This window comes from Corvus moneduloides, chromosome 19 (genome assembly GCF_009650955.1).
Source record: "Corvus moneduloides isolate bCorMon1 chromosome 19, bCorMon1.pri, whole genome shotgun sequence".
NCBI classification, from domain to species: domain Eukaryota; kingdom Metazoa; phylum Chordata; class Aves; order Passeriformes; family Corvidae; genus Corvus; species Corvus moneduloides.
Genome location: NC_045494.1, coordinates 8,430,188 through 8,450,332, shown reverse-complemented (window position 1 = coordinate 8,450,332; position 20,145 = coordinate 8,430,188). Strand labels below are relative to the sequence as shown.

The 20,145-nt window shown below is 46.9% G+C and overlaps 1 protein-coding gene and 1 long non-coding RNA gene across 2 annotated transcripts in view; one reads left to right on the top strand and one right to left on the bottom strand.

Moving 5' to 3' along the window:
• The first annotated feature begins 371 nt into the window (after positions 1-371).
• On the top strand, positions 372-4,621 carry LOC116453472. The gene is made up of 2 exons (XR_004243829.1): positions 372-500; positions 1,789-4,621. It is a non-coding gene; the product is annotated as an uncharacterized LOC116453472 (long non-coding RNA).
• A 1,444-nt stretch (positions 4,622-6,065) lies between these two features.
• The window catches only part of SEC14L1 (SEC14 like lipid binding 1), a 39,408-nt gene continuing 25,328 nt past the window's right edge, over positions 6,066-20,145 (bottom strand). Inside the window, exons 5-16 of the mRNA XM_032128954.1 lie at positions 18,817-18,945; positions 18,329-18,563; positions 17,532-17,641; positions 16,606-16,795; positions 13,467-13,555; positions 12,599-12,669; positions 10,902-11,073; positions 10,446-10,580; positions 8,722-8,856; positions 7,999-8,250; positions 6,829-7,007; positions 6,066-6,323 (exon numbers count right to left, since the gene is read on the bottom strand). Coding sequence (XP_031984845.1) covers positions 6,218-6,323; positions 6,829-7,007; positions 7,999-8,250; positions 8,722-8,856; positions 10,446-10,580; positions 10,902-11,073; positions 12,599-12,669; positions 13,467-13,555; positions 16,606-16,795; positions 17,532-17,641; positions 18,329-18,563; positions 18,817-18,945 — 1,803 coding nt within the window. The 3' untranslated portion in view covers positions 6,066-6,217. The remainder of the gene's footprint in view (positions 6,324-6,828; positions 7,008-7,998; positions 8,251-8,721; positions 8,857-10,445; positions 10,581-10,901; positions 11,074-12,598; positions 12,670-13,466; positions 13,556-16,605; positions 16,796-17,531; positions 17,642-18,328; positions 18,564-18,816; positions 18,946-20,145) is intronic.

Sequence of the window (20,145 nt, the reverse complement as noted above, 5' to 3'; positions counted from 1 at the left end):
GCCCTCCCCGCTCTGCCACACACATTTTGGACCTGAGAGTCCTCCAGCCCCTCTGCTGCTGTTTTGGCACCTCCAAGAAGAGGCAGTATGTTATAATCATAAATGTTATTATAATAAATAACTATGCAAAGGCAAAAAGGCTTGACGTAAGTTTTGTTCTGCCATGACTTCAAGGATCTTTTTTTGGGAGAATTTGTGGTTTTGGTTTCCATCTTTTTCTCTGGGCTGCTCCTCTTCCCATCTCCCTTTCCCTGGTGAAATCCTGCTCATAATTAAAATTCAGTGTTTGGATACAGCCCACTGCAGCTCGTGGGCCAATCCATACTGGAGCCAAGAATTAAGGAGGATATTTTTTCACTTCTACAGCGTTTCTCCTAGCACATCCTCAAGGGTTTCCTCCAGCCGTGATTAAGTTTCTCAGGACTCTTGGGAGATGGTGACGGTTTAGGAAGATTCTCAGCAGTGGGAGAGCAAACCCACAGGCAGGATGGAGCCTGGAGGTGAGTGGAGCATCCTCTCGGATGCGCAGGGCACAGGGACAGGGTCTGGGTGGGCCGGGGGTGTCCCAGCCCAGCCACCCCGTGGGTCTGGAGTGGCGGCTGCTCCATGCACAATGTGCTGTCCTTGCTGGGGGGGTCACACAGGGGTCCCCTGCCCTCTTTGTGGCTCCCAGTGGGGACCAGTGCTCTGGTGCAGCAGAACCCGGGGGGACCAGGGCAGCCCCAGCTCCACGCCGAGCCCCTGGCACAAGGAACAGTGTCCCTGCCTTGTAGCAGGGACAATGTCGTCGTCGTCGTCCCCCCACCCCAGCAGAGGGGACAGTATCCCTTCCTTGGTAGCAGGGACAGTGTCCCCCCTGGCAGCAGGGAAGTGGGGACAGTGGCCCCCCTGGCAGCAGGGACAGTGGCCCCCTGGCAGCGGGGACAGTGGGGACAGTGGCCCCCCTGACATCAGGGACTGTGTCCCCCTGGCAGCAGGAACAGTGGGGACAGTGGTCCCCTGGCAGCAGGGACAGCAGGGACAGTGTTCCCCCTGGCAGCAGGGACAGCAGGGACAGTGGCCCCCCGGCAGCGGCGGGTGCCCGGGGCCGTGCGCGGGCTGCTGGCACCATCTAGTGGGGTTTGTGCGGGGCCCGGCCGTGCTGCGGCCACCCGTGTCCCTGCCCTGTCCCCGGGGCACCAGCACGGCCCCGGGTTCCCCCTCGGGGGTCTCCCCCAGCCCTGTGCCCTCAGTGCCACACGCCGGGCTTGGCTGGGTGGGTTTGTGGCCGATATCCCTCCCTGCGTGCCCCATGGTGCCAGGCGGTGGATTTGGGGGCACAGGGGCTGCCTGCAGAGCTGGGATCCCCCTGGACTGGCTCAGTATTGCCCTGGCCTCACCCTGTTCACCCCAGGGCTTGGAACCCTCATGGGGGTCCGAGGGGTCAGCAGGGGACACTGGGCTGTGGGGTGACACCTGGGTGAGCCACTGACCCCACACCCTGGGCTGGGCTGTGGATCTTCCCCAGCACAGCCCGGACTGGGGGGGTCATACAGGGTCCCCCCTGCACTTGCTCTTCAACACCCAGGTGGATGTTCCCTGCACAAAATGCCATTAGGAGAAGTGAGGGGGGCACAAACCAGGGGCTGGGGGCACTGCTGGGGGCTGGGGCTGCCCTGCACCTTTTTTGTTGCTGGGTAGTGGCAGAATGAAGGGGTGTGTGATGTTAACTCCTTCTTCCTTTTTCTCTTTCCCTTTTTCTTCCCCTCTTCCTTCCTCTCCTTCATTTCCCCTTCTCTTTGCAAACAGTTCAAAGCACAGTCCCCGGGTGAGGGGCAGTGCTGGGGTCACCATCCCAAGCCCCACCTGAGGGATGTTGGGATCCAGGACTCCCCTCGGGCTGCCCATCCTGGGGAGAACTGCCCCACTAAGGTCACCCCATGGCACAAGGGAAGGCTCCACCAGCAGAAAAAAGCCTGAGAGAAAAGCCTGAGATTTATTTATTTGTGTGTTTGTTAGGCCAGGAGGAGCTGGGGGAGGCCCAGCTCTGCCCCTCTTAGCCCCTATTTCCCCTCCTGTGCACAGGGGAAAGGGCCCCAAATCCAGGCTCCCTTCCCTGCTCCCCTTGGCTTGTGGCTGCCACAGAACCACAGGGAACCAAGGCTGACGGCACAAAGTGGGATGACTTCAGCAGTGGTCATAGGAAAGGGAAAAAAGGAAAAACAAGGTGCAAAATCCCAACCTTCTATTTTTCAGCATCCAAACTCTTACCACCGGCATGAGTTAGCGAAATAAAAGAAATGCTTTCCTACCCTTCCAAGAAAACCCAGGAGATGGCAATTTTTTTTTTAAGAGCCTGGATAATAGAGCTGGCTGCTGATGACTTTGGAAAGCCAGCCAAAACCTAACGCTTCCGCCCGAGGATTTGTCTCTCCCGGCAGCATTAAACAGCCCCCACCCTGGGAAGCAGCTTCCTGGGATGCTGCGCCGGCCTCGCACCCTCCCCCGCAGCTGTGGGAGGGCAGTGGGGATGCAGGATGGGGCCGGCACGGCCAGCACGGAGGGGAGGGCTCTGTGTGACCCTGCACTGCCTGGGTGCCCCCAGCATGACAGAATTCTTCCTTCCATCACCGTTTTAACTCGCCTGCCTACACCAAGCACGGAATCAGCCCACCCTGCGAAGGGATGGAAGAGCAAACGGCCCTGGCTGCTCCTGCAGGGACTGGGTGCTGCTGTTTGGGCAGAGCCAGCTCCTGCTCCAGCAGGGGAGACTCGGGAATGGCAGTTCAGGATCCTTCCCTTGGGCTGAGAGTTTACAGGCTCGCTGGCAAGCCAAGGTTGCAAATAGAGACCTGAAGAACAGGGAGCCCTCAGCTTTGTGGGGAGGAGGGGATGCAGGTGGGAAAAAAACCAGGTGAAATTTCTTCCAGGAATTTTATTTCGTCTCATAAAAATCCACATTAAAAAAAACCAACAAACGAACCCAAACCACGGGGTTCAACCAGACTGACACCTCTCCCAGAGGAGCTGTTTGAAGCAGCCCTGGCCTGCACTGAAATCACCTGCCCAGCTCAAGCAGGGGCTGAGGCTCAGGTTTATTTAATTGCCACTTCAGAGAAGGGCACTGGCCACAAAGGCAGCTCCCCCACGTCTCCAGGCACAGCCCAGCTGACCAGCAAAGCCACCTCCTTGTACAACACCTTGTCTAGGGCTGCTGCACTCAGAAAGGTCCTGAGCAGCAGAAAGCTGGTCCATTATTATGTGCTGGCATAGAAATACTGACCACATGTTAAAGCTTGAAGTAGGTCAGGCAGCCATCTGGTCTTGCTGACAGACCTCCACGGCCACAGTTAAAGATTCTCATTTATAAAAGCTTCACAGCTTGGATCAAATTTGAAAGACCAACCATAAACACGCTGCAGCCTCTGCTCCAGCTTCAGGAGTTAGAAAACCCACAGTTTGACGTTTATTGGCTCCTGTTTTAAAAATAGCTGAAGCTTAGTCTATTTCTACTAATTAAAGCCCGTCATTTCCCAAGTGTGATTGTCTCGGCCTCCTGCCTGAGGTGTCAGTGGTGGGGGCAGCCAGGGAGCCCCTCCCTCACCCAGCACTGAATCCAGCACATAAAATAACCTGGAAGCTTTGCAGCAGACGAATGAAATAAAGAGACTGCCCCGCACTTTTTTTTTTTCCAAACAGTTCACATTTATTGATAACAATAAAAAAATCTTTTAAAGACTATCTGTATTTTATTACCAAGAATGAGGTATTATGTATACAAAACATTTACAGAATTTGATATGCAGTTCATGAGGAGGGACAGGGAAGTGAAGGACACTGATAACAGGAAAGATGCCAACAGAAGAGTCATTGGCTGAGAGAAAGAAGAGCAGTATCACACAAAGAAAGACCAAGGTATGGGAAATTAATTAGTTCGACTGCAGTGATCAAGTCATATTGCCACAGCACTTTGCTTAGAGGAAGATTAACTATTGTTTTTCTGGAATTTTATCTCCCCAGCTGTTTGTGCTGTCATGTGCTTTGAGCTCTAAAAGATGTGTTAAGATCAACAGCAGGAAAAACCCAAAGTGCCACTTTTGAGCCAGCTCAAGTGAAAAACAAAAATATAAATCTTCAGACTTGAAAAGGGACTGCAACTCAAAAAGTTCTACAAAGCCAGACACCTGGACAGATGTGGAGTGTTGAATGGAGCAGATTCTTTACAGTTGTCAGCAAAATCGCCATCTGAGAGAGAGAGAGAGAGAGAGAGAGAGAAAGGGGTCCATCTTCAGCCCTTACAGCCTGGTGAATGGGAAGAAATGCCATGAGTGTCAGCAGGTGAACCTCACTGTGCTCCAGCTGCACTCCCTGCGCTGGGAATACTGGTTCCTGGTGTCAGCAACTGGGGTGGAGCAGCCCTGGAGCCACAGCCTGTGCAGACACTGGGTGGGAGCTGTGTGACACCAAAGCAGAGACCTGTCTCACACAACAGCCCACTCTGGCAGCCTAAGTAACAGCTTAACCTTCAGCTTCTGAGCCCTAAAAAAGCTCCAGAATAGACCAGTTTGGTTCAGCTTAAGGAGGCTGGTCTCTGAGGCCCTCTGTTACCAAAATACCTGTCAGCTCTGCCACGTGCCACAGGCAGAACGGGGCTGCAGCAGAGCTGCTGTCAGGGGTCTGGCACCTGCCTCTCAGGAGCTCTGCAGCCATAAAAAAGCTTTGCACTGAGTTCAGAACCAGCTTCCCTCAGGCACGGGATCCAGAATCTCAAGTGAGTTCTGCTTTCCAAGTGCAACACCTCCATAAGCTCCTCCACCACTGACCCAAGCCAGAGCCTACCCCACTTCCTAGCAGGGACTGCAGCCAGCACAAAAGCTCCTTGTGCCTGCATGGACAATTCAGCTCTGTGAGGGTAAGGAAAGACCAAGCAGGGTCTAACTGTGCAAATCCTGCTGCATTTCAGACCAAAATCTTCTCTGCTCCACTGCCAGGTGTGGTATTTGCCTGACAGTTCAGTCTTTAGAGCCTTTTGCTGTGCATAGAGAGAGGGCTTGAGAGGGAAGAACACCTGGACAGAGTTCAGCAGGAGTCCAACTTGGGCCTGGGAAACCGGGACAGAATCCCAAATGGCAGGTCACCTCTGGCAGTGGCAGTAGTGAAAAAGGAGGAGAAAATCCCTAGAGCATCTTCTCCTGTATCACTCAGAGGGAAGATCCCTGAGCTCCCTGCCCACAGGAAGGCTGATCAGAACTCAGGTGCTCTATTTCTGCCAGGTGCAGGGAAGAACAGGAGGCCCCAAGGAGGGAGAAGTGCTCAGGAAGGATGGAAGCCACACCTCCTTCAGACTGGTTTAAGCAGCAAGCTGCAACTCTGCATAAATTCCTGACAAGAAGAGAAATCTCAGTAAAATCAATTTGCTTGGAATGCACTAAGGAAGCAGAGTGAAGCTCCAGCACAGAGCTGGGAACAAAAGCTCAGAGCAGCCCTGGATGAGCCCAGTGTGACACAGTGAGGGAGAGCCTGCTCTCTGCCTCTCTCTGCAGTGCTCCACGCACACATCTCAGGAAAGAACAAATTGCTTCAACCCAGCAAGATGCAGAGCTCAAATTCCCCAGAAATGTGCTCATACAAAAGTTATATTTAGTGTTACAGCCTGGCCACAGCTCTGTGGGCATGCTTTGAAAAAAATGGACTCACAAAGTCAAGTATCCAGCAACTGCTGTTCTTTGTCTCGGACATCATTAGTGGCAACAGGAGAACAGTTTACAGCACTGGAAGATCACAGGGGATTTCTCAGGATGGCAAGGAGTGTCCTGACAGGAGACTTGCAGTTGATCTCTAATGCACTACGGAGCATTTTTGGTAGGGTTTTTCTTTTTTGCTTTTTAACATCTACAGAGTTTAAAAAAAAAAAATTCATTCTTAACTGATGCACTGGTTGTTTTTCCTTTTCAGTAAGAGCCCTTGTGTTCAGAGTTAGGATTTGTGCAAGCACACTTGCAAAAATATTTATGGCTGAGTTAGGAAAAAGGGTTAAAGTTAAGAGACAAGCTGCTGGATCTAACAAAGACCAAAACCACTAAGTGTAAAATTCAAACAGCTACTTTACTATCTATAAAAGGCTTTTTGGGGTGGGGTTTTTTTTGCACAATTGCCAGTTGAATATGCTGTATTGCAGTCAGCTGCCATGGGCGAGGGTCCAGCCATCACATCCATTTGCTTTTCAGCTGTTGTGGCACTACCTGGAAATCATGGAGCTGGAATGGGACTGGCTAGAGGAGGTGGTGGCAGCACTGAGCTGGGAGAATCCACTGTGGCTTGATTCAAGGCTGGTCATAGATCCCCTGCAGAAAAAAAAGCAAGCAAGCAGTTTTAAGCTTCGGAACACGTGAAGATTTTGATTTCTGCTCTGCATCTATATTTGTTTGCACACTGAATAAAAAGCAAGTAACAGCTTTGGTGCAGATACTCAAAAGCTTTTCTGCCTCACCACATAAAATAATGAGGACACTGCACCCCTTTCAAAAAACCAGATGCTGTTCAAAGAGACAGAGATTTAATTTCAGTCAAGTTTATCCACTGGCAGAAAATGAAATTCAGTAACTGGAATCTGAATTGCACCCCCTTCTACAGGACAACCTGCCAAGCCCAACAAGTTCTCAAAGCAGAGCCAAGTGACCAGTGATGATTACCACCAGGGAACTGATTAACCCCTTTTATACATCAGTTGCCCTCAGTGCAACTTTTTAAGGCCCTCACAATTTACTTGTATTTAAATGAAGTTGACACTGACTTGATCATCCAAATAATCGGAAAGGTTTGACATTGGCTGACCTTGGCCAGACATACCTGAAATCTTCAGATCCTATCACTTCTGTATAGTACATCACTTTACATTTGTGAGAGGACACCTGTAGAGACGCCAGCACATCATCCACACGAGGCAGGTTGGTTGTAGCACAGGCAGGCATGCTGTGGAATTTCCACTGTAAAATGTAGAAGCCAGGCCACCTGGTCACGTGGGAGCCCTGCAAGCAGACACAACAAAAATCAAAAATTAACTTGGTTAATAGAGATTTGTAGGCTTGACATTTCTTTTCCAAGCTTAGAAAAAGTGCCTACATGCCCAGAATTTTTCCCCAATGCCAATATTTCAGCTCCTAAGGCAAATGGCAGTGCTGGGAGACTCTCCCCACACAACATCCTTATCAAAGCTGGGATGGAACACCAGCAGTTCCTCCAGCTTTTTGATAGTGTAGAGGGGTTAGGGTTTAATACACTGAAAGAACAAGTTCTGCTTTAAAACAATATCCATTTTTTTCATTTATTTTCCTTCACAGCTGTCCTTTTGAGACAGTGAAAAGAGCAGTCAAGGCTCCTGCCTCACAGTCAAGAGGTCACTGCCCGTATTTCCAGTTTAACACTTCCATCTTGGTGACTTAAGGAGCTGCTTTTTCAGAGGCTGACTCATTTCAAGTGAACAGGAACAGCAGTGGCAGCGTGTGACTGTAAACATGCTGCACGTTATACCGAACTTGGAATTAAAGGACAGGTTGTAAATGGCATAAAAAACCTTCAGGAGCTTTGGCCATCAGGAGCTCTTACGCTGCCCATTAGAGGGACAAACGCACAGAAGCTCTGACTTGATTTCCAGCCCTCTCTCATTAATGAGGGCAGGCACTGTGATACTCCTCAAACAGACTGTTTGCTTCAGAAAATAACTGTCAGAATTACAGCACTAAGCATGTTTTGCTACTTTCTGGATGTGCACTTTGTTTCAGGTGGCTTCCCCAGGTTCCTTGCTGATCCATCTCAGTCACTACCGGACTGATGGCAACTTCCCCTCACAGCAGATCCCACGTAAATCCCATCCCTGCTCCCTGCAGCACCCAGCCTGAACAGCAGCTGAAATGCTGGCCAAAAGCAAGCAGCCAGCCCAGCACTGAGTCACCACTCAGTCGTCAGTGCTGTGAGTAAGAACAGGCAGCTTTGGCTCCATCTGCCTCTCTCCTCTCTCACCTGCACACTCTCCCCTTCTTTGCAGATCAGGGGAGACTCCACCATGCTGTAGTCACGCCCCAGCTGCCAGACTTTGTCTATCAACTGGACATTGTTCCCACCAGGGGATGTAATACTGTGAGCTCCCAGAGAGTCCTTTTTGGGAGGCTGTGGGGCTCTTTTGGAATGGAAGATGTTAAAAACAATGTCGCCCTTGCACACATCAAAATCCCATGTGATCACAGACGAGGCGTCCACGATCTGGATGAGAACCTGAGACAGGAAAGACACATTAGACAACAGCAATTTGCTCAGTAAAGGCAAATTCCTACAGGAAAAAAAGACAAAGAACAGAGCTTTTTTGTTGCTGGGCTTAGTTTCTACTATTAAAAAGGCTTTTTAATAGTCAAAAAAAGGCATTACGGATACAAATTCCCTCCTGATGGGGTGTCTCTTTTAACACAAGACTTTCAGAAGCTTTCCAACAGCTTCTGAGAATATTGCTTGCTTTGCTTAGAAGAACATAGCTTTGAACAGAATGAAAACCAGCGATATTCCCTAAATGGCAACAAAACAACAGGAGGACCAGTTACAAACTTCAACTACTAAAGCATCACCGTGCACCAGCTACAGAAGGTGGAAGCACAGCAACTAAATAAACAAGCAGTAGACCATTCCCAGGCCAAGAGACAAGGGTTCAGAGCAGAGGGCTGAGATGAAAGCAAAGGGCAGCTGGAGCTGTACCTCATGTGGAGCTCCTTTGAAGACACTTGCAGACTGGTAGATTGTTTCAGTCCAAAGCTTGATGTCTTCATTTTCCAACTCTTCTGCTGTCCGGTAGAGGGACTTGGGAACCAGCCCACCCTCTGGTACTTCACACTAAAACAAAAAGAAACCCATTAAAAATTATCTCCTGTGACCATCCCATCATGTTCACTGTCTGCCAGCTTCAGAAACAAACATTCAGCAATGCTCTGGAGAAGGGAACAGTCTGAAAGTAGTTTTACAGCTTGTACATGATACACATGCAGCTCTTTTTTACAGTGATCTGGGTGAGATGTTTGCAGAACTGGACACCAGGGGAACAGATCTTGTACATTCACAACAGCCACCACTCCAGAAAGGGACTGTGGAAAGGCTGTAATTATCACTTACACCACCTTACACTGAAGAAAGATGGGAGACAGTTCAGAATCCTGAGGGAAGTGGCAATGGTTACTAAGTCTAAAAAATAGAGCTACAGAGACCTGAAAGAACTGGGGTAGCTGAACTTAATGAGGGGTAGTGGGAGATACAGTAAATTTCCAAGCAGGTGAAAGGACACTGAAGCCAGGAAAAGTTAACAGTTTTGAAGTTACAGCTGTCTGATAACTCAGTACTGGAAGTGATTACACAACTTCCCTAAGCAAACTTCTGTTCTAAGAAGCCTGCAGCAATGAAGCTGACAACAGGTTCCACAGAAGTGTCTGGGGAAGTAAAAGTGTTTGGTAACTGAATTACAACAGAGAATTGAAAAGATCTCAGAGAAGTCATTTTTATTAAATACACAGAAGTAAAGAAGAAGAGAGAGAATGCCACTGCCTGTAACTGGCAGGAAGTACTGTAGCAATTTGCTTCCTGGTAACATTCACTTTTGCTTACTTAAGCAGTGGATTTTGCCAGCTTTGAGCTCCAAATTAGAGGACACTGAAAGCTACTGCTGCAGCAAAAAGCTGCACTGGAGATAAACACGTGCTCTACTCCAACACATCTAACTGTACTTCATTATCATTTGAGGCTCTGTTGGAACAGACACAGATGAATTTTCAAGAATGGTACAGAAATTAATCTAGAGAGCGTACAGGGGCTGAAAACACAGCGAACCTGTGTTGTCAAAAACATTACAGGTGAAACAAACCTTACAGTATTGTCAGTGAGATGTTACCATGCCAGATCCAACTGACACCCAAGGTCCAGGCAGGAAACAGCTATTAAGGCATGTGACAAGGGACTGAGAAATTACAGTATCCTGCAGTAAAAGTGTTTTTCTGGTTTGCTGGGGCTCACTGCACACCCTGTGTGAGGAGACTGGGCTGTTTGTTGAGCCCTCTTATGTGCCACATGTTCCCACGGGCTCCTTATGGGATTGGTTTTCAGGTGACACAGGCTCTTTGGATCAGCTGCTGGTGACAACTCTTGCTCAGAGCTCTGCAACCATGTTTGCCTGAACTTTCCAGGGAACAGACTGTGGCTTTTAGCTGTGCTTGGCTGTTCTGATAAGGAATTTGATACTCATCCTAGAGAAGCATTGTACTGCTCTTATTAAAGTGGATGTAGAAAACAGCACTGAGCCTGGAATCCTACACCATAGCCCCCACCTCCAAACCACAGCAGGAATCACTCTGTGCTTACAGACTTCTTTGCTTAGAGGAGAGGAAAAATAAAAAAAACACTAATAAGTTGCTTTACACAATAGTTTATATTCATACCATGCACTCTCCACCGAGGAAATCAGGGATAATTTCTTTATCGATGTAATCCAGCAGTCCCCCAGGACCCTGGTAGTCATTTCCAGCATAAATAAGAAATTTTTTTCTAGTGTTGTCATCAATGAATGGACTAACCTACAACAAAAGAAAAACACAACAGATCAGCCCCTCACATTTTTCTCAAGTCAATTTACATTGTTTTCAAGTCAATTTTGAAAGAATCAGTTTTGATCACATTGGGTGTTACCATCCTGGTTATGCAAAGCTCACACCACAAAGAAGCCAAATTAACCAACTATGTAAGCAGGTTCTTAGGTGGTGGTTTTTAACCCACTCCAGGAATCCTACATAAAGGACATGTTTCCAAATGGCAGCATTTGCTGCACATACACCCTGATCTCTGAAGTGCTTTCACAAACTGAGAGAACTGAGTAATACCTTGGATTACACACATACCAGTGTCCAGAGAACTGGGAATACTCGAGGTGCTCTTAGGATAAGAAGACGACCCAAGGTCTCAGGGTAATTAGCTTCAACCACCTCGATGATTCTCAGCAAGGCCTTGACACCAGGTCTCCATAAATGCCTCATGTTCAAGCCTTCCAGGTCTACTAGACAGGTCCAAGAGCTGAATTTGAGAAAGACAAGAAGAAAAATCTCAATAGCATCAAAATTCTCCTTGCTTCTGCAAGTGCCCAACATACTGAAATGTGGGGAGCCTCTGCACGTTTTGGCTTCTTGTTTTACCTCCTTGCTTTGTGCTGCCCGTAGACACTGGAGTTTAAGGGGTGTGCAATGATCACTCTGCACACCCTGCACATTCTCCCACAGACATTTCAGATTCCAGATAAAGGTTCAGTTCATATGAAGCCAAAAAAAGATCCTGTCAACAGTCAGCCCAAACATTAAAGCACTGCTTTTACTGCGAGATCAATTAAGTGGCCACGCTGCTGCTCTGAAGCAATTTAACATTCACAGTGCAGATTTTCTACTAACACAGTGCACAACGGTGCCAATACACGTCAAAGCTAATTCTGTTGTCAGATCTCAGGGAAGGAAGCTTTTTCTATAGGAAGAGATATGTTCTTAATACTAACTACTGAGCTGCAGCATGTGTTTCAGTTTCCTTCCAAGTTCAGGTCTCACCCTGGGCAGGAATTCAAGATTTACAGCTGTGCTGCACCAGCCAGCAGCCATTACATTATGCATAAGGCTTCTATGAAACACCAAACCCTTCTTTGTTTCACTTTAAATGTTTAATATGCAGCCCTTTAGGATTACGGCTACAAATGAAGATCAGCAGGCAACACCATTCCATTGTTACACACATGAGACCTCTCCTTGGATTTGACCTCCCTTGGAGAGCTAGGGCAGCAAGTTCTCTAACAGGGACAGGATAAGCAGACACATCCCTGGACATTACAGATTAGGGGAAGGAGGCAGAAACTGGAGAGAGTCCAAGAAACATGGCATCTTTTCAAGGCTGGTTCTGCCTTCGTTCCATGCCCTTAAATTCATTTGGCTACTTTCACAAGTGACCCCTACAATGACTTAAAGATGGGCTAGCAAACCACTTTTGACTGAACTTCACATGAAGTCATGCCAGAACCTGGAAAATCAGATCCCAGGTTTCACAGGAGCCTCATGACCTCACCTTGAATCAAGAGCTGAGTAGCCACATATAATAAATGGAGAATGAAACCAGAACTGAGTGTAATGAGCCTTGGAGTGGACTATGGATGAACAAGTGACATGGAAGCCACACCTCAAACTCCTGGAAATGTTACTCATGATATTATCGTGGCCTGCTTTCTTGGCAGCTTGCACCAATGCCTGTAAAATCCCCTCCCAAACAGATCTGGGAGTTGGGCTGCACTGCTCTGCAGATATCCAGCAGTACAAGAGAGCTGAAGAGTACCAGCCCCAACAGAACCATTATGAACACCAGACAAAGGCTGCTGGGGCAGGTGTTGTGCATCCCTCAGGCTTCCCCAGCCACAGTCCCTCTAGCGCTAATTGGGGAGGCTCTCAATTAACTGTACCTGTGCTTGCACCTGCATGTGAGACACAGCCTGTCCTCTGCTTGTTCCACTGCCTGACATTCCCCCCACACACCCCATGAAAGCAGCTAATTCCCACAGAGCAGATTTTACCTTATTGGCCTGCCAAATACTTTTGTATTCTCCTCACATCGCCTCAGCCCTTCTTCATTTATTGAAAGAACCTGCACAAGAAAGAGTGGGATTTAGAAAAGACAGCCTCAAGCTCAGTAGGTGGGATAAAGAAAATATGTTTATATCCAAAGATTAATTAAAACTACAAGATCAAATCAGCATAAACTTTTCCCTCCTCTAAAGAATGAACTAGAAATCACTACAATTATCCCTAATTACTCAGAAATTAAAACCCCTTTTGAAATCACAGAAAGTAACCTTGAAACAGAACCAGGGCAAGCAAACAAAATTAGTGTCTGCTTGGAAACGCCACTAGGAGAGAAAAGTAAAATCCAGCCCCTGCTTTTAATAGTCACTATGGCTGCTCCTGTCATTACTAGGAGTCAAAAAAAGTTAGTGCAAACCTGGAATTCTGCCAGCTTTCTGCTTGGAAGCTGAGCAGATCCACAGCCAACAGTCTGAGTGATGCCTTTAGAGAAGGCAGAACTACAGGCAAGCACTTTTTCTTTAAAAATAAATGATTCTTATCCTTGGAGTACAGGCTTGACAAAAACCTGAGTGTGGCATTTTCTCTTCTGTACAAGAGCAGAGACTGGAGATTGAAGCCCTCCACAAGTGCAGAAGAATCTGTGCAAATGCCAATCAATAACCACGGGAGCTGCCAGGAACTCCACCTTTCCACCATCAGCCTGCAGTGGGAAAGAAAGCACCAGGAACGGCTACCAGGAGCTTTCAGACATATTCCAACCAAAAACTGACGGCCAGAGAGCACATGAGAATAGCCAGTGATGGATGCTGTGGCAGAGGGAATTTCTAAACTAAAATACCCAGTGTTGGGAACACTCACGTAGCGCAGCAAGGCCTCCTCCCCCAGCGCTCGCACCAAGCCCTTGGTGTCCATCTGGCCCAGCCTCAGCACGTACAGCGGGCGCCCGTCTGCAGAGACACAAACCAACAGCACCCTCACCCAACACAGCAAGAGACATTTGAGAGAGCTACTTCTAAAGAATTCTGATGGAAACAAACCATAACAGTTAAACCTTCCCTGCAAGAGGAAGAGTCAGGAGCAGATGGCAACATAAAAGTGACTGTGCAGCCACACCAACAGATTACCTGTAAGCGAGCTGCAAAATGGAGATAACCTGATTCAAAAATAGCTCCCTGACCTTCATGGAAAGTTCAAAGGACTTTGAGTACATCAGTACACTCCAGACCTTGGTATACACAATTAATGACACAGACTATTCTTAGCTTCCAGGACAGCTCAGGTACACCAATGAACTGAAGCTTTTCCTGTAACTGCAGAGCTGCAAGGAAGGCTGTAAGGCTTTTATCACATGGGATGCACAATTGCTCTGGAGAGTTTACAGTAACCTTTCCTGAAAAATAGCCATCCTGACATGTGGGAATTAATGAAACCAAGTGTTAACCCAGAGCCTGCCCTCCGTGGAGCCTGCTGGAGCCACACTCCAGCTCTGTCACTGTGCAGAACTGGCACACAGCCCCGCTCATGCAGGGTAAGCCTGGTGAGAACAGACTCTGCTCCAGAGATCAGCTTCAGCTGGACCCTCTGCATTAAAGCCCCGCCTTTCCACAGTCTGCCTGCACACTGGGGCAGCCTGACACTGGCAGGATACTCAGGCATTAAGCTGTATTACTGTGTTGGCCGAAATTGAGAATCAGAGCTTGCATCTCTGGCCCTTAGTTGTCCAAAACAGCTCCCAGCCTCCTCCTAAAGCTGTGATGCACTTGTTAAGCTTTGCTTCATCTATTCTAATACACAGGCTAAATAATCACCAGCTTATTAAAGTGAATATGTTAGCATACAATATAAAAAGAAGAGAAAAAGGAAGCTTTCTACGTAAAAATCTCCCTCAAGTCCTGTGGTCTGTGCAGCTTCACTCCCCTCCAACAGCTGCAAAGGAGGTTATCAAATTATCATTAAGTCCTTTAAGATACAAGGGGAGAAACCGCAAAAAATACACTATTAAAAAAACCACCAACCAACCAAAACTACAGAGTCAGGGCAAGTTATTTATTTGGCAAAGACACTGCCCCCATGAAAGTTCACAGTGTTTTATGTTTTATCAGGTGGACTAAAAGAAAATGTTATTTTAACATCGGCACACACTTATCTTGGAATGTACTGTTTAGCTTTTGAAACACTAAACAAAAACTGCTATTAAGCTTCACAGCAGGTCTCCCTCCCTCCCAGACACAGATGCCTCCAAACCCAAACTAACAGCTCAGTAACCCTGGTCCACCCAAATGACACATGAAGGAGAGTTTCAGCTGACAGTGCTATCACTGTACAATTTATATTCCATTAGAGCTTTGTGATTTTAAAAAGACATTAGATTGAAGCATTCCTGTCAAAATAAAAGCCACGCAGATGTACAGAAAACTGTGCTAATTGCAAGCCAAAATAATAACTTCTATTCTTTAGCACTGATAGCTCATTCTAGACAACATGCTTCGTTATCACTGCTGCCTTTGCTGTAGCACTAAAAGCCACACAGCATTCACCCAGCTTAAGTTTGGCACATTTAGCATCTGTAGGAGGAAAGGAGCAATACTAGAAAAGATGGTTTAAAAAAAGCACCTACCGCTGTAAAATTTTAAATTATAGAGAACTGATAAATTATAGTTCTGAAATCGTGTTTCCATTATTGACAAAGCCATGCTGTACTTGTGGGCATGCTGCAAGAGAGATCAAAGGAACTGCAGGGGAAGGGAGGGGGCATGAAGTTCACCACAAGACTGAAGAACTCCTCAGCAGAACATTAAACAAGCTTTTGATGCATTCTGCACCTTTCTGCTCGCTGGCAGGACCAAGTTGTGTGCTATTGACAGAGGAAGTCTTTGCAAAGGACAGATAAGGAACGGGCTGAAAGGGAGAACTTATTAACAGGTCTTTTTCCCTACAATCCTTACAGGCACACTCTCATTTTCCATTTTCTCAGTTTGAGGTCTGTCAAACCCAGAGCAGCAGGGAAGAGCCATTCAAGCTCTGGGATTAAACTTCTGCTGCGTCCTCCCTGTCTCCTGGTCACTACTGCTGACAGCATCCTGCCCTGTTTCATATGCTGCTTGAAAAGGGAAGAGCTGAGCAGAAACAATGGTGCCTGGTGGGAAAAGACTCAATCAGAGCACAGATCACTCACAGTAAGAGATCATTTCCTTATCTAAAGAGCCCAGCTTGCCTCAAACCACAAATTCCAAGGTGTTTCATTTCTATGTATGTATTAGCAACAAGATCAGCGCACGATAAAGCAGAGGGACAGGGGAGTGTGTCAGGCTGTGGCTCACAGTACAAAGGGAATTCAGTCAAAGCTGCTTCTCTTCTTAAACAAACCTGCTCTATTTGATGTTTTTTCAACATTCCACTTCTTATCATTAAGCTGATTGTAATGCCAAATAAATATTAATTTATGCCATCAGCAGACTTATACAACATCAGAAATAAATTGATTACAAAGATACACTTATTTACAAACATCTTTTAATCACTGAAAGAGCACACTCAGCATTTGCCTAACACCCTTTTAAGCATCTCAGAGCACTACAGAAGTGCAATTAATCAATTTTTTTAAGGTCCTGGCAAAGCAGACTTAAGTATGTCAGTATTAGTCAGAAAGACTCTGATCCAAGGGTCTGCCTCCTGGATCAGCAGCTAAGGGCTGGCAAAGGCACTGAACAGGCTGCCCAGAGAAACTGAGGATGCCCCTGGAAGTGTTCAAGGCCGGGCTGGATGGGCCTCTGAGCAACCTGGTCTAGTGGAAGGTGTCCCTGCCCATGGCAGGGAGATGAAACAAGATTACTTTAAATTCCCTTCAACCCAAAATATTCTATGAATTTAAGTGTCTTTAGTACTTAACAACTGAGAAGTTCTAACCAGCCACCTCTAGCTAACAGAGGGACAACAATCACCTTTGATTCAAAATGTAAAATGGCTGTTCAATACATATTTTGTACTGAAACCATACCTTTGTCATGGTGATGCCAGCCTCCTGCATAGTAATCCTGGAGCACTTGGGGAGGATTCCAGGTGTCCAGAATATAATCCACCTGGTGCTGCTTACGCCACGTGAGTGACTGGCAAAGGATCTCTCTTGCTTTGTCGATGTTGAAGTCCCGGGCACGCAGGAATCTTAAAATGTGCTCGTCTTTTGGGATCTATTAAAAAAACCACACCAAATTTTGTACTCAAGGTTAGAAACAAGAACAGAAACCCAAACAAAAGAAGCTGAAAAATGTGCTGCCCTGCACCAATGCAAGAGGATGGTGGGTAACACCGGGAGTTACTCAAGGAAATCAGCCTTTGTTTGAAACAAAATCATGAGCCCTATCAGGCACTGCAGCTACCTTCATAAGGGATATAAAAATTTCATGAACTCTAATGTAATCATTTCCACCTGCATGACCATACCAAGTCAGTCCAATTTAAATAAATCAGGACAGAACACAGACTGTATTTTATTGTTAAGGTAGAGGAAGCTGAGACACACATGCAAATCACAAGGCACTGGAAAAACCCCAGCTTTGCTATCAGTGACTTAACTGGCTCCACTGCTACCACTGTTTCAGTATTTAAGACTATGATGTTTGGCCAAAACAAACAAATGTGAAAATAAGGTCATTGTAGAAACCAGGAAGACTTATAAAACTGATGTTATTGCCCTGTGGCAGTTTAACTGACAGTCTGAGAGGCTTTCATGCTAATTATTGAAGCACCTCAGCTGCAAAGTCAGCTGGACAGTCACAACGAACTCCTCCTATTGCAACTGCTTAAATTTAGGTTTTGATCACGGAGGGCCACTTAGCAGAAAGAGTAAGCTCCAGGGGGTGTGGCAGGAGGTTTCCTCAGGCCCACCTTGTGTGTCACACACTCTGGACACCCCCAGGAACTCACTTTGCCTTTGTGCGTCTCCTGGAGCCACTGCCGCAGGCGGATGAGGCAGCTCTCCTGCATCGGGGTCAGGTCCCCCAGGTACCTCTTGATGTAGTCTGCATCCAGCTTATCTAAAAAGAGATTACAGGTGATCAGAGTGGTCCTGAACTGACCTAGGCCAAGCACCAAGTGATCTGATTTGCTGCTGTCTCAAAGTGGCTGCTGTCTTTGGCACAGTCAGAACTGAATAAAGCTCCTTTGAATCAATGAAAAGGTGAGCAAGGCAACAAACACAGTCATCTTCATGAAGAAGATAAAATTACCCTTCTGCAACTAAGGAAGGAGCAAAAGCAGACACTTGTAAAAGCATTTTGCCAGTATACTCAGATTCATCAATCCACAGCACCATCGGGCTTACTGCTTCTAAAAATATTTAGGGAAGCTTTGATCTCCCAGTGCAAGAATTTTCCCCAATTCCCACAAGACTGTATCTAGAGGAGCTTCAGCTGTTTTCAACCCATTATTTCTATAGTTATACCCATCCCTGAATTTCAGGGCAAGCAGCAGGCTGTTCATCTGCAACCCAATGAACAGCAAAGAGTTTTTCTGCTCATACCTGCCCTCCACTCATGAGCTCAGCCCAGAACAGCTCCCTGAGCTCTGCCATGTGTCACTGCTTGGTGAGCCCACACTTCAACACTGCATGTCCCCAACCATGGAGCCAACGTGGAGCTCCTCAGCTGCCCTGGAGAAGCTGCCCACTGCTGAGTGCCTCTCTAGTAGAAAGCATCCCAGTAGAACACATCAGACCCTCATACCATCGGGCGTTCCTGCGGTGGGCTCCGAGGGGCTGCTGGAGCTGTTGAGGATCTCCTTGTTGTTCAAGCCCTCCTTTGTGGCAGACTCTGGGATATTAATGGCAGGTGACACTGGTCTCCTTGGGTGGGATGTGCTGCTCTCTGATTTACATGCAACAGGAGGAGTCCAGCGAGGGACAGAAGTGATTCCTTCTTCCTCCAGCTGCTTCAGGTAGTATTCTATTATTTCTTTTCCCTTCAAAAAAGAAAATTTACTTCAGCTACTGAAAAACCCACCCATTTAGACACAGAAAGGATTGGGGTGAAAACCCAATTAAGTGATCAGACCTCTAAAGATTCCACTTGAAACAGCCCTACACAGACACACTGCCCCAGGCTTTTAGCAAAGCAGCCCAGCTCCCTGAGCAGAGCAGCCTGTTACTTAGCAGCAGCCTCAGTGTCTTTTGGTAACTTGGAGCCAGGCACATCCTTCCCAACTGCAGGCTTACCTTTTTAATATTGCTGGTGTATTGCTTCATGGCAATCTTTTCCACTGTGCTTTCAAAACCAAAAAAAGATTTGATATCCAGACTTGCTGACTGTTCAAAACAGGTCCAATCTTCATTGTCAGGGTGAACCTGCAAGTCAAAAGATCACACAGCTCAGTTATCCATTTAGGTTCCCCCCCCCCCCGAAATATTTGAAATGTTTCTTATTTTAGAGGTTCACACAGTCAAAAGCTTAAGTGGAATCTGCAGTGTCTTGCTTTACTTGCAAAACACGGTTGGGAAGAGGCAACACCAAAAGACAAAAAGCTGAAAAGTCCTTCCATGGTCCCACAGCTTTTTTTTTGTCTTAACAAGAAAGGGAAGGGTGGAGAAACACAAGTGCACAAGCCACGAGCCAGAGGACTGCACGTTTATACACTGTCTCAGTCTAGATAAGGGCTGGGACTGCAGGGTGTCTGTGGAACAGGGTAAAAGCCTCCACAAGGAACTCTCTGCTGTGGCTGATAGCCCAGGGCCAGCTCAGCCAGGCTGAGCCCTGCAGCAAGGACAGGGGCAGCATCCCCAGGCACTGCAGTCCAGACATGTTTCCAACAGACAGACTGCCAACAGACTGACCCATGAGGTACTTTAGCCTTCTGTAGAATGAAAACTGTTTTAGCCTGTTCTCCTATGATAATGCCACAGACAGAAGTGCACACTCCTCACTCAGCTGACACCTTCCCTCTTAGCTTATCTCTTGGTTTACTGACATGATCCTGAAACAGACTTTTAGTTGGACTCCATCTTAAAGGGCTTTTCCAACCTAAACAATTCATGATTGATGCTGATACTGTTACAAAAAGCTGTTTCTTAAACTCTCTTGGATAAAATAGATTTGTTCAAGCAATTTCTAGGCCAGGCTCTGAATTTGTCATTATAAAAACATCACGAAAGGCTGGATTTCTGAGCATGCAACTGGCCTGATGCCTTAGGGTTCCCCTCCCCCTCAAAACATGCTAAATTTGGCTAAGAACAGGATCAACACTTTATAAGGAGACAGCTACAGAAAAAAACCCTTTTCCCTTCATTTTCTGTTTCTGTATTAGGGAATGGGAGGTACAAGAATAGCTTGTACAGCCTAAGTACAAATCATAACATCACTTAAGAATCTTCCTGTATTTTCATAAATTCAATTATAAGTTACCTTTACTAAAAATGAACTTTTAGAAACAACTTCTTCTTCCATTAAAAACCTGGTTTTGTATTTACCTAACTTCTTGATTGAGTAGAGCAAACGGGCAAAGAGAAGTGCTGTGTTTTGTATGTATTTACCACATGCACTTTTCTGTA